Source organism: Podarcis gaigeae (assembly GCF_964106915.1).
Source record: "Podarcis gaigeae genome assembly, chromosome: 8".
NCBI lineage: Eukaryota > Metazoa > Chordata > Lepidosauria > Squamata > Lacertidae > Podarcis > Podarcis gaigeae.
In genome coordinates, this window is record NC_139684.1 from 9,193,202 (window position 1) to 9,206,116 (window position 12,915).

The 12,915-nt window shown below is 46.7% G+C and overlaps 1 protein-coding gene across 2 annotated transcripts in view; it reads right to left on the reverse strand.

Moving 5' to 3' along the window:
• HECTD4 (HECT domain E3 ubiquitin protein ligase 4) overlaps positions 1 to 12,915 on the reverse strand; it is a 113,622-nt gene that overhangs the window by 4,568 nt on the left and 96,139 nt on the right. For both annotated transcript variants that reach the window (XM_083750036.1, XM_083750035.1), the window contains exons 62-72: positions 12,163 to 12,370; positions 11,269 to 11,492; positions 10,893 to 11,044; positions 9,106 to 9,212; positions 7,641 to 7,764; positions 6,563 to 6,753; positions 6,249 to 6,395; positions 5,567 to 5,686; positions 5,272 to 5,427; positions 4,208 to 4,311; positions 3,043 to 3,264 (exon numbers count right to left, since the gene is read on the reverse strand). In XM_083750036.1, coding sequence (XP_083606162.1) covers positions 3,043 to 3,264; positions 4,208 to 4,311; positions 5,272 to 5,427; positions 5,567 to 5,686; positions 6,249 to 6,395; positions 6,563 to 6,753; positions 7,641 to 7,764; positions 9,106 to 9,212; positions 10,893 to 11,044; positions 11,269 to 11,492; positions 12,163 to 12,370 — 1,755 coding nt within the window. The remainder of the gene's footprint in view (positions 1 to 3,042; positions 3,265 to 4,207; positions 4,312 to 5,271; positions 5,428 to 5,566; positions 5,687 to 6,248; positions 6,396 to 6,562; positions 6,754 to 7,640; positions 7,765 to 9,105; positions 9,213 to 10,892; positions 11,045 to 11,268; positions 11,493 to 12,162; positions 12,371 to 12,915) is intronic.

Genomic DNA, 12,915 nt, shown 5'->3' on the forward strand with positions numbered 1-12,915 from the left:
GGTTCAGAAAACCGGGCTCAGGGTGGCTAACAACAAATTTAAAACACTTAATTGTAAAAGCAGCATAAAATACAGTATAAAAACATGAATAACAATAACATTCAAGTTCAGAAATCAATTTGGGGAAAATCCATCTAATAAGCACTAGATAGTCACCAGGGCTAGCTGGCTGAATTGGTCCTACTTGGGCCAGCGAGGCGGCCAGGGGAGAATTTGCTGTGGGGTCTCAGAGTGGGTAATCTTCATAAAAGGGGAGGGGGAGGGAAGGGAAGGGAAATAAAAGATCAGGCTGAATTCAAATTAAAGGCCAGGTGGAATAGCTCTGTCTTACAGGCCCGACGGAAGGAGGTTACATCCTGGAGGGCCCTAGTCTCATGGGACAGAGCATTCCACCAGGTTGGAGCCATCACTGAAAAGGCCCTGGCCCTGGTGGAGGATAGTCTGACTTCCTTAGGGCCTGGAACCTCTAAACTATGGTTATTCATGGACCTTAAGGTCCTCTGTGGGGCAGACCAGGAGAGGCGGTCCCGTAGATACGAGGGCCCTAAGCCACAAAGGGCTTTAAAGGTCAAGACCAGCACCTTGAACATGACCCTATACTCCACCGGGAGCCAGTGCAACTGGTAAAACATTGGGTGAATATTCTCCCATGGCAGGGACCCCGTTGTTGGGATACTGCCAGGGAGATATGGCCCATCATGGCCCCCACGTCACCTCCGGACGATCATCGACCTCCCGTAGAAACGCAGTATCAGCAATTAGCCACACGAGCTCCAGCAAATAGCTTGTGACATTCCAGAACTTATGCACGCTCTATCAGCAGAATTCGCACAGCGAAAGTTGCACGCAGGAGAGCATTATTGAGAAGTTTATTCAGCGTTGGTCAGAACAAAGGAAAAATCATGACTGCCTGCTTACATGTTCAGGCACAGAGACGAAAGCATAGACACAACAGAAACATCCTGTGAACAGGAAATACGCAGACTCTGTGACTCACAAAGCCTGCTCCCTTTTAAGGTATCCTAACACCCGTGAGGAGCCTCACTGCAGCATTCTGCACCCGCTGGAGTTTGTGGGACAGTTTCAAGGGCAGCCCCGCGTAGAGCAAATTACAGTACCAGAGAGGAACGTGACAGGAACTGGCTTGGCTCAGCCTTCCCAGGCAAAGCAAATGCCTCAATGCCCTGGCCTACGTGATCTGCAAAGTGCAGCTGGAGTGCTGATGGATGGGGCTCCCAATTCACTTAAACGGGAGGAGCAGGTTCATGTTACACAGGAGTATATGCAGAAGGACAACAGCCACCAGGCACTGTGGGAGGACAGCTGGCCTTGGCTCACTGAAGGAAGACTTGCAGAAATGAGAAAATCGCTAGGGCATTGTGAAGACTGGAAAAGGTGCTGAGAAGAAGGGCAAGAGGATTTCTGGAGCCAGTGGCGTAGCGTGGGGGGTGCAGGGGGGGCCGGCCGCACTGGGCGCAACATCTGGGGGTTAGGGAAATCCACGGGTTAGGGGGCGCAAATCCATGGGTTAGGGGGCGCAAATTACTTGCCTTGCCCTGGGTGCTGATAACCCACGCTACGCCACTGTCTGGAGCAGGCAGGAGAATCGGGCAGCTACTAGCTAGGGGAGGCCAAGGCCCTGATGTGTGGCACCTCCAGAGTACTGGAGCCAGAAGGGACAGACAACAGGGTCCGTCCATTTTTCCTAAACCTGTTCTGGGCCTTTCCAGAAACACAGAGGTAGCCAGTAAGAGTTATACAGATCTCTTCCTGCCCCACTTGCCTTGGGCCCATGAAGGACACCTGGGTCACATTCAGGAGCACTCATTCTCTTTCAGACACACTAGCTCCAATACTTTGGCCACCTCATGAGAGAGAAGACTCCCTGGAAAAGACCCTGATGCTGGGAAAGATGGAGGGCACAAGGAGAAGGGGACGACAGAGGACAAGATGGTTGGACAGTGTTCTCGAAACTACCAGCATGAGTTTGACTGCGGGAGGCAGTGGAAGACAGGAGTGCCTGGTGTGCTCTGGTCCATGGGGTCACGAAGAGTCGGACAAGACTAAACGACTAAACAACAACAGATATAACTTTGGCATGTATCTATCTGTGATGTCATTGAGAAGGTGCGCCTCAATTGCTGAGTCAGAACTATGACACATGTTGTAAGAAATAACTGCTCCTTTAAGACACAGCACTCTGCCTAAGTTGTGAGCTAAGAGACAGATGCTTTTTGGAAATGCTGCGAAATGGAGCAGCAATCTTGATTTTGGCACTTCTGAGAGAGACATAAGAAATAGCTGGTTAAAACTGAGCAGAACTTTTGACAGTACAGTTCCCTGGAAGCCTCTCTCACCCAAGTCCCACCAACATTGCAGGAGTTCTTGCCAAAGTTCCATTCTTTACAGAGAGGCTTTTGCAGACATTCCTGGTGGATTCTGCTTTGACAGTTGGGAGTTCTTTGCTGTCTACTGGTCAAGCATGTTGTGCATATATTTGGAAATGTATTATTTATACAACTTTATGCCTATTTAAAGCACTCCAAGCATTGTAAAAGAATAAAATATTAAATATTAAATTAAAAACTCTAAAGACAAATAGATAAATGGGGCATTTCTATCATTTGGGTGCATGCACTTTCTGATCTGAGCACTTAAGAGGTCTTGAGATTCACACTGTAAATCTATGGATTATTGAAAAGGGTGGTTAACACAAGAGGGGCTGTAGATGCACAGAGACTTTTGGTGGGGGAAACCCATCATAAAAGAATGTTGAAAATTTCTAGCCTCACTTTTTGGTGCACTGTAAAGCACAACATCTCCAGGCTGCTTGGCTCTCCTGATTCTCAACCTGCAGTCTGACCCACACTCAGCCCCACTGAATTTCCCCAGGATGCCACCAAAGTAGACAGAGTGATGAAAGGAGACCCACAATCAATCCAAGATAGATCTTGGCTGAAACAGGACCCCTTTTATAGTCTGTCATCCAGCAGCTTCTACAGGTGACTGAAAATCAGGGGAAGAGGAGGAAGCATCACTTACATTTTCAAATTTCTTGATGTAGTTGTAGGTCAGTATGTCAGCCTCCTGGAGGTCAACATCTGGATCTAGTGATTCTCCAACTAAAGTCTTCCAGAAGGAGGGCAAGAGATCCAGGGGCAAGGGGACGTCTGCCCGGATGGCAATGCCCAGCAGTTGCCCGAAGAAATGCAGCAGCTGCTCCTCCCCATAGCTAATGGGGCTGGGTGTCAGGATGTATTTGCCCTGATGGTGGAGAACAGCATTAGCCAGGAAGGCAGAATCTGCCCAAGAATAGTATTTATTCATTAAAGATGTACAGTGGCATCTCGGCTGTCAAACGTAAGACCGTTGGACTTTTAAAATGTTCAACAACCGAGGCTCAATGGATGGTCTGTGGAATCCATTGAAAAAATGGAGAAAGACGCCTTGGAAGTCGTTCAACTTCTGAGGTGTGTCTGAAAACAGAAGCAATTACTTCCTTGTTTTTGGCTTTGAAAGCCGAAACGTTTGGCTTCCGAGACGCTCAAAAACCGAGGTTCCACTGTATTCCTCTTTTCCACTAAAAAAGGAAGGGTTTCAATGATGTCCTATCCAGGGCCAGCCCAAGACATTTTGGCATCGGAGGCAAACCACAAAATGGAGGCTTCCACCACCAGGGAAGAAGGGGTGAGCGAAGAGCCACACTGGAAACCAACTTTATCCAACAGTTGAAATAGGAATCCAAGGCTACGGTGGGGCAGGGGATGGGCAGGGGCCCACTCTGAACCATGGTGAGCAGGTGCAGAGCCCAGGAGACCCCAGAGGGCAGTTCATGCCATTTCCTCCCTAGACATGGAAGGAAACCAACAGTGCCTCCTATTCACTGAGAGGCCGCTGCAGAGGCGGTGTACCTTCCACAGAGATGGAAGATCCAGACTCCAAGAAGTGTGCTGCAGCCATTGATGCCACTGCAGCGGCAGTAGAAGCGATGTATTCCTTGGAGTTCGGATCTCCTGCCCCTGTGATCCTGCTGCATGAGGTGGTCACCTCACCTTGCCTCATGAATGGGCCGGCCCTGGCCGTATCACAGCAAAACGTATGGCGCCTCCCTGTGGCCAGCAGCAGCGGCAGCAAGAGCGCTAATCTGCTGTAGCTTCACAGGGTGGCGGTAGGCAGCTCCCCCTTCTTCTGCACTGGCTTAGCATACCTTGTTCTTATTGACTGCTGAGCTGGGGCAGAGCAACAGCAGGGAGAGCAGTGAACTCTGGAGCTCCTTGCAGACCTGCCACAAGAAGTGACGGAAGGAACCACCTGGAAGGAAGGAAGATGAAGCTTTGAGAGCTGCGCAGCCACAGCCAGTCGGGGTGCTTGGGGTAACAACCCCCCGGAAAGGAGTCCTCTTAACCAGCCAACTCAACTTGTGCTGCTGGAGGCAACAGCCATTTGTTACAGAGGGGGGGAAAAACCCTGTACAAAACTTTAAAAACAGGGTTCAAAGCCGTCACCTTACAAAATAAAGTTCATTCTCAAGAGACTACACAATAAATGAGATGTTGCAACAAAAAAACAAACTGACGCAGAGATAACACATAGAAAAAATGTCCTGAATGCAAATCAGTTTTCCAAAGGCTGCCAAATGAAAGCAAAATCCATAGCAACCCTTAATGTATGAGTCAGTTTCTCAGAAATGAAACAAACATTAATTTATTGAACCAAGTATTTAAAGAAAAAACCTCCTTCCAGCCCTGTGTTATGATTGAATGGGCAGCTACTATGGTTTACGTGTTAGGTCTGTATTTGACCCATCAAAAAGTGATAGAAGACAGTTTGGGGTATAAAGGCACTGGTGCCAACTAATATTTCAGAAATTTCCTTCATTGCCTCTTCCCAAAATGTGTGCAGATTTGCAAGGCCTGCGCCAACAGGTCTCTCTTTTGCTATATCCCCTCCAATGCACAGGGGTGCCAATTCTAGTTATATGTGTAAGGTGGACTGGAGTCAAGAACCAACAATAGATTCTTTTTAAGGTGTCTTCTCAGATATTTGTGGGGACGGATCTAAAAGGGGGAGTAAGGCACCGTTTTCCTGAGTGGGCTGTATTTGAGGCAGGAGATATACCCTGATACCTTCTTGCTGAAAAAGATCCGGATGAATTTTCATATTAAATACTCCCCACTAGCTTACTTAAGTGCTGGTGGCTTGTTACTTCTGAAAATAGTTGCTGCAAGTAAAATTTCTGGCAGCCCATGATGAAAAGTAGAAGCTGCTTACTGGTGCCATGGACCTCCTCGCCTGTGAAGCGAATGTTGAAGGCATAAGTTGGGTCTCCCCCGCTGGCCAATTTCACACAGAGTTGTGAGGATGGCACGCACGCCAGCTGCCGGGCGGCTTGGCAGAAGTAGGAGTTCTCTGAAGAACGAATCTCTCCTGTGCAAAAGCAGGGAGAGGAAAAGAAATGAGCTTGGTGTGGGCAGGAATTTGAATTCCATCAGCTCCAAAGGCATGCTTCCTTCCTCCTCCTCCTTTGCTTATTACTACAGATATAAGCAAAGAAGGACTACCATACCTCCAACAATTTCAAGCGGGTCCAGGGTGATCTCGGGGGCTGCATGATCCGCCGTCCTTTGCACAGTGGCATTTAGCACTCTGTTCATGACAGCCACTTTTGTATCATAAAAGATGAATCCTAAAGGAATAGACACAACAGTTCTTTGTTTGTTAACCTTGGCTGGGGGTGGGGGGTGGGGGAGAGAAGCAGAAACTGACCAAGATGGCAGTTTAGGTCCTTAGCTTCTGTTCCAGCAGAGTAATGAAACAAAACCACCTTAACCAAAAGAAAACAGAACAAAAACAAGCAGTACTCATTTAAATGTTAAAGAAAGGAGCCCTGGATATGTATTTTGAAGAATAGATAGGCTCTGACTGATTCACGTTAAGATTTCACAGCAACCTAACAAGGGCACCGAAAACACAGAAACAGTCAAAAGCTTCTAAAATCACATCTCAAAAGGAAAATTAAACATGACCTCTGAAGCAGCAAAACCTTGTGATGAAAAGGTGGCAGAACTGACAGGAAAGATGGGAGTAACTAAAGCAACTTCTGAAAAGTTTGATATGTGAATGACTTCTTCATATCAGCCTTTGTAGTGGTGGGAGTGACATGATTTTAGTTTCCTGCATTAGCAATAGGATTATTATTATAACCCTCCAAGGATCACCCAGCCACCTAGTCCATGAGAAGCCCTGACCTTTGGCCTCTTGGAGAAGCGCTGCAATGCTGTTGGTGTACATTTCCGTTTGCCGGAGCTCCACTAGCGGTAGGAAGAACGTCTCCAAAGTGGTGTTGAGGGACTGGAGTAGAGCAAAGCGCAAGCGGAGGCTTTCAATGGGGATGTCTGCAATTGAACAGAGATGTCAAGGACTGAGAGGAAGGGGATGAGACAAAGGATAAAGGCATTCCCAGCCGGGCCATGAGCTCCTCAGCACACCTGCCCCCAAAACTGGTCCAGGCACCCAGTATCTGGGAGGAAGAAGGTCCCACAGCTCAGAACTTCACACATACTCAGCAGGCAGGAAACGCGCGGGTCAGCAGTGTCAGCTGGGTCCAAGTACACTTCATGCGGGTGGAGCCGAGCCGGTGTAATTGCCAGGTGGCGGCAGAGCCGGTTAATGTACTGAACCAGGGCGACGTCCATTTCCAAGGACCACTTGCGGGAAGCTTTCTGGGCATGTCTGGCATCGATGCAGGCACACCTGGAGGAACAGCGACAGACTGAACCCTGCACAGTTGTTGGGCACGTGCATCATAACAAATGTTTTCAACCAACTACTTGCCAAAATTCACCTCCCGATGGGGCAGATGTGAGTTAAGTGACATTCAGCTCCTCTTTTGCAAAAGAAACCTTTTTTTGGGGGGGGTGACGTTAACATATATGAGAGTGCTGGAGGTGAAATAGTTAAACAGGTTGCCCAGTCAGGACCCAGGGGGGTGGAGTCAGTGGGACTATAAAACCAGCTCTGGGAGGGGCAAAGGAAGGAGTCGGTAGAGGAGTTTGTTGGGGAGTTTGTTGGGAGTCGGGTGGTTGGTTGGAGTGGGAGTGAGTTGGGATAGAGTCTGTGGGTAGGTTGAGTTAAAGGTAAAGGGACCCCTGACCATTAGGTCCAGTCGTGGCCGACTCTGGGGTTGTGGCACTCATTTTGCTTTATTGGACGAGGGAGCCGGCGTACAGCTTCTGGGTCATGTGGCCAGCATGACTAAGCCGCTTCTGGAGAACCAGAGCAGCGCATGTAGCAAAATAAGCTGAGTCAGGAACAGTTAGGGGCTAGGAAGACAAGTAAATATTTGAGAGGTGGTTTAGTGAGTGAGAGCAGGTAGCGGAAGTTATAGGTCTGGATAGGTACCCCATGAATGTAATTGACCGATACCATTTATGAAACCATACGCTTGTTAAACTGCAATAAATAAACAGAAGTTTATATCTCAATTTAACCCTAACTGGACTCAGTATTGTCCCAGGTAGAGCCTGGGTGGTGGCAGCGAGAAATAAAGTGGTGGCACAGGGATCAATAGACGGTGAAACGTCCAGGGACCCTGTGTGATCGCCACAGGGGGAGTGTGGAGAAGAAAGCCAATTCTTTACCTTTCAAAATGAAGGTCATAACCACATGACAAAATGGCTCGCCACACGCTACGGATGTCCTGTTTTGCCCGGTCAATGACAAATCTGTGAAATCCATCTAGTGTCAGGTACTTCTCTTCAGGAACTGAAATGGGCGTGAAAGGGAAAGAAAGTATTCAGTGAGTGGGGGGGGGGGGAGAGATGCAGACTCCCCACTGCTCTAACATGTCATTTCCCCCACTCAGTATCTAGTTATTCAAGTTAAAACACCTCTCCTTCTATTCTAGCTTGTAACAAAAGCTCTCAAATGGCATTCATGTGAGATTTTTAAAATATGCAATGAAATAATTTCAAGGCAGTAAAGCATAAGGGCCACACCAAAGCTGAAGGAATAAATCTAGTCCAGATGTTGAAAATAAAGATAACAGAACATGCTATGCTGCAAAGGCTCTCCAGGCAACTGCAAGTGACATGTCTTATTAGACAGTTCTATACAGAGGGGGCCACTCAAACTGGTGGTGAGAATACTCAAAGCAATAACTTTTCTGACCATCTTAGGGCGTTGAGGCAACCCTGTGCAGTAGACAATAGAAGGTGTGACTTTTCAAGATTCTTGGACCCAGGTCACACCACAACAACAGCCTCTCTTAGCTATTTTTGTATTTAAAAAACAAACTCCTAAAAAGACGTCCAAAGGGAAGGTTTATACTGGCAGCCTTTCTCAACCTGTGGGTCCCCAGATGTTGTTGAACTACAACTCCCACCACCCCTAGCTAGCAAGGCCAGAGCTCAGGGATGATGGGCGTTGTAGTCCAACAACATCTGGGGACCCACAGATTGAAAACCACTGGGTTAAAGGGACCTTGCCTATGATCAAACTAACATTTGATTCCTGCGTACATTTTACTCCTCCTTTTCTGATAATTTGCAATCATTACCGTTTTGTGATAATGTATTTATAAACATGTAAATAAAAAACAAACAAACGTTTATGGGTTGTGAAATAAGCCCAGGCACAACCTGCTTAAAACCCTGCTCCTAAGGTGCTCAGCAGTGGAGCATTCTGGCCTCTCTATGACAGGGCCAGCAAACAGAACCAACTCATGACTCAGCCACCAGTCCCTTGGCTTGACCTTGAGCAAACCATTTGCTCTCACCCTGGAAAATGGGGAATGGCTATTTTGTTGTTGTAAAGCCATCCGAGATAAAGACTGGGACGTTACATGCGTCCTAAGTACACCCACTTGTTGCAAATATACAGTGGTGCTGGAGGAACTCTCTTCTGAGTGAACATGTATGAACCCAGATGAGCTTATAGCACCCAGAATGTAAGCCAGTGCTGGCTGACATTTCCATCTTTTGCACAAAGGGGCACTTTAGATGCTGCAAATGTGTTGCCTGGAAAGTATTTTTCACTTATCTCGCCTAGAGAAGCAACTGGGCAGAGTGTTTCTGCAGAGGCCTAAAAGAGAAAATGGGCAGCTACCCTCCTGTTTCTTTGTGGGAGACTTGTCAGTGTCCTTTTCCTCAGGCTTGCTTTTCTCTGGGGATTTGGGCTTCACAGTCGGCTTCTTCTCACTCAAAGCTGTCCTGCTAATGTGAGGAAAACCTTCATGTCAGATAGTATGTTTGCACTGTACTTGTGCAAAGCAGTTGTATATAGAAGACAGAGATAATTCAAAGCATTTTTTAAGTCCCAGAAAATACCCAGAATGATGAATTATTATTGTTGTTGTTAAAGTACAGTGGTACCTCGGTTCCCGAACACCTCTGTTGTCGTACGTTTTGGTTCCCGAATGCCAAAAACCTGAAGTAAATGCTTCCGTTTTTGAACGTTTTTCGGAACCCGAACGTGTGATGCAGCTTCCGCTGAGTGCAAGAAGCTCTTGCAACCAATGGGAAGCCGCACCTCGGTTTTCAAACGTTTCGGAAGGGATTCCATTCGAAAACCGAGGTGCCACTGTATCATCATAATCAAACTTATTACTCGCCGGACTCTAGCAGGTCCCAGGAAGGGTTATGACAATTTAAAATTCAGGATTAAAAACAGTGAAAACCATCACAGGGATAGGGTGGGTACTGAAAACACACACCTCAGGGGTCAAAGGCCAGGATAAAGACGTGAACCTTCAGCATTCACCAAATTGTAAACAAAAGCCCTCAAAGCAGTTTACAAAAATCCTACTAGAAAAATTAACCAATAAACTGAAACTGACACAGGGACAAACAGAAGAAGACGCCTTTACCCCGGTAGGGCTCCCCTTTATCACATACACAGCACAACAAGACAATGACAATAATCCACCAACAGCATACAAATTAATATAGCTAACCTGATCCAAAACACCCACCCACCCCACTCACACACGAAAACAAAGATCACCACAGCCAATCACGAACAAACAACCACCCCCTAGGCCAACCCCAACCTCTCTCACCACCAAAGGAACACAAGTGAACAGCAGAGAACCTGCACAAGCAACGCTGACACCAAACCCTACATACATTAAGCAAAATAGAAACGTTGCCACCCGACCCCACCCCCCTTCCCCCCTCCACCCCTTTCCTTCCTACTGTCTCAACAAATGAAACTGATTTGTAAAAATGTTACATGGAATAAATACGAGAGACATTACAGTGGTGCCCCGGAAGACGAACGCCTCGCAAGACGGAAAACCCGCTAGACGAAAGGGTTTTCCGTTTTGGAGGCGCTTCACAAAACGAATTTCCTTTGGGCTTGCTTCGCAAGACGAAAATGTCTTGCGAGTACCTGCGGGTTTTCCCCCCTTTTCCTAAGCCGCTAAGCCGCTTATCAGCTGATTCGCTGATAAGCCGCTTAACAGCTGATCGCTAAAAGCCACTAAACCGCTAATAGCGCTAATCCGCTAAGCTGTCAATGGGCTTGCTTCGCAAGACGAAAAAACCGCTATACAAAGTGCCTTACGGAACGGATTAATTTCGTCTTGCGAGGCACCACTGTACACATACCTCTGTAAATCAAGAAAATCTTTAATAAAACAAAGCAGTTTACAAAAAGAGATGAACCCGATGCCCACTGCAAGGAGTGCCGGACCAAATCCAGAAAGAGGCTTTGACTCAGTGGATGGCTTTCACACCATGCATGACTGTTAGTCCGTCCCCCCGTGCCCGCTTCCCCTTAAGCCACTTCCTGCATTTCCAGTTGGGGACTGAAGTGCCAAACCAAGAGGCGCTTCAAAGGGCAGCCGTGTGAAAAGCGTTGGGAGCGGAGCCAGAGTGGTTAAAGGATCTCACCTGACACTGTTGAGCACTGCCTTCTCCTTGGCGGGGGGTTTTGTGACGGGCCGCTTGGTGCTCACAACTTTCACCGGGTGCTGCTCTTTGCCAGCCTTGTTATACTTGCTCTTGTCAAACTTTGGCTTGGGAGCCCCGTATTTTCTCAGGATCTTCAAAGCACAGAAAGAAAGAACGGTGAGTGGCTGCAACTTATAAGGCAAGGCTGAATACATTTGCCAAAAAGAAGCCCCCACAAGTGGGCTCCTGAGATCAGGAGGAAAAGGGTTCACACAAGGAAACACAAAAGAAATATTTCCCCCAGTCGCAGAGCTTCTCTTTTTGGCATGGCTGCCACTAAAGCACAGAGCAGAGCAATGCAACATTTAATGCCAACCTGGGTGAGCTGATCCTCAAGAACTTTCTTTGGGGGGCGGACATTGGTGAAGAAGGTGTGCAGCAGGTTTCCTGGTGTCTGGGCGTTAATCTGCTCTTTGCTGAGGTAAATCTCTGCCACTTTGGTCGGTTTTGCAGGTGTCAAGCTCAGCATTTGCTCAGAATGGAGGCAGCTTTTAAATATTTCCGTGAGGACTTCGCGGGCCCCTGGCACAAGTTTGTCACCTGAGGGAAGTCAAAATATTAAGAACGGCCATGGGACAAAGCCAGTACAAGACCAAACACATGGAAACTTGTGGAAAGACATTAAGGACTCAAGTTACTCTTGTGTCGGTTTTTCACATTTCTGTGCAGAGGCCAGGCTGTCTACTGTAATTTTGTCAACAGAATGAACAATTAGCTTTTGTATCGCATTATGGTTCATGTTTATTTGCTGATACACAAGTTTGTAACGTGCTGTAATAAATATTGTTCTTAACAAAATAAAACAAAAGCCAGTACAAAACAGCTTTCTTCTTGTTTATCCAACACTTAAACCCATCTTTTTAGAACTAGGCCTGAAGACTATGGGTGTTCAATTCGTTAATCGCTGCCAGAAAACGTGTGCTTCTTGTATCTCTTGTGAAAGGCTGTGGCATTGGACTACAATTCCCATCAGTCTTGGCCAGCGTAGGCAAAGGTTAGGGAAGAGAGGACTTGTAGTCTAACATCGGGCTGCAGCTTAACGGTCTGGATAACTGAACTCCAGCAGTGCCATGAATGGGGCTCACCTCACAATGGCAGCAAAACCTCTTGCACAAACCCCAGTGAAATGAAATGAAGGTCTGTTTGTCAAACATGCATAAGACACATAGCATGAGTGCAAAGTGCTTTCAAAACATAACTGAACACACACCTTTGATGGTCTTGTCATTGAAATAGTCTTCCAGTGCAGGACTCCCTTGTGTATCAAACAAACTCTGATTCACAGTTGAGACAGTTAAAATCTCCTCCGTCGACATTTCCATGAGCTCATCCTCTCCATCCAGACTCGACAAGCCAATCAAATCGCTGCTGTTAAATAAGCTGGCTCGGATCTTTTCTATCTTGGCCCGGGATCGTATCTATTTTCAACAAACACACAATCCAGGTAAATTATGAAGGTAAATGAGTTCTTTTCAATCAATGGCTAATGCTTCTTTTGATCTTATGACTCTGAATTCTTGACCTGCTTTACATTCTCCCCTACCCTTTCCCACTCACTTCTGACATAATCAATCTGTTCTGCCTCCTCCAAATCCCAAATTCTGCAAACAAAACAAAACAAAAACACCAAAACAAGATGAAGAACCTATTATACATTTTAGGTCTCACCCAACTGCAAACTGTTTTAATCTAATTTAATGTTGTATTTTTACAGTGCTGTAATCTGACTTTGACTTTATGGTGAAGTGCTGGTAAGAAATTTGTTAATAATAAATAAGAATAAGAATAGTATGCAAATGAAATTAAACTGCTGCATCACCACAGTCCATTTTAAGATGGCTGGGTACCAATATCTTTTGCATTGAAATACAGTGGTACCTCTGGTTACGTACTTAATTTGTTCCGGAGGTCCTTTCTTAACCTGAAACTGTTCTTAACCTGAAGCACCACTTTAGCTAATGGG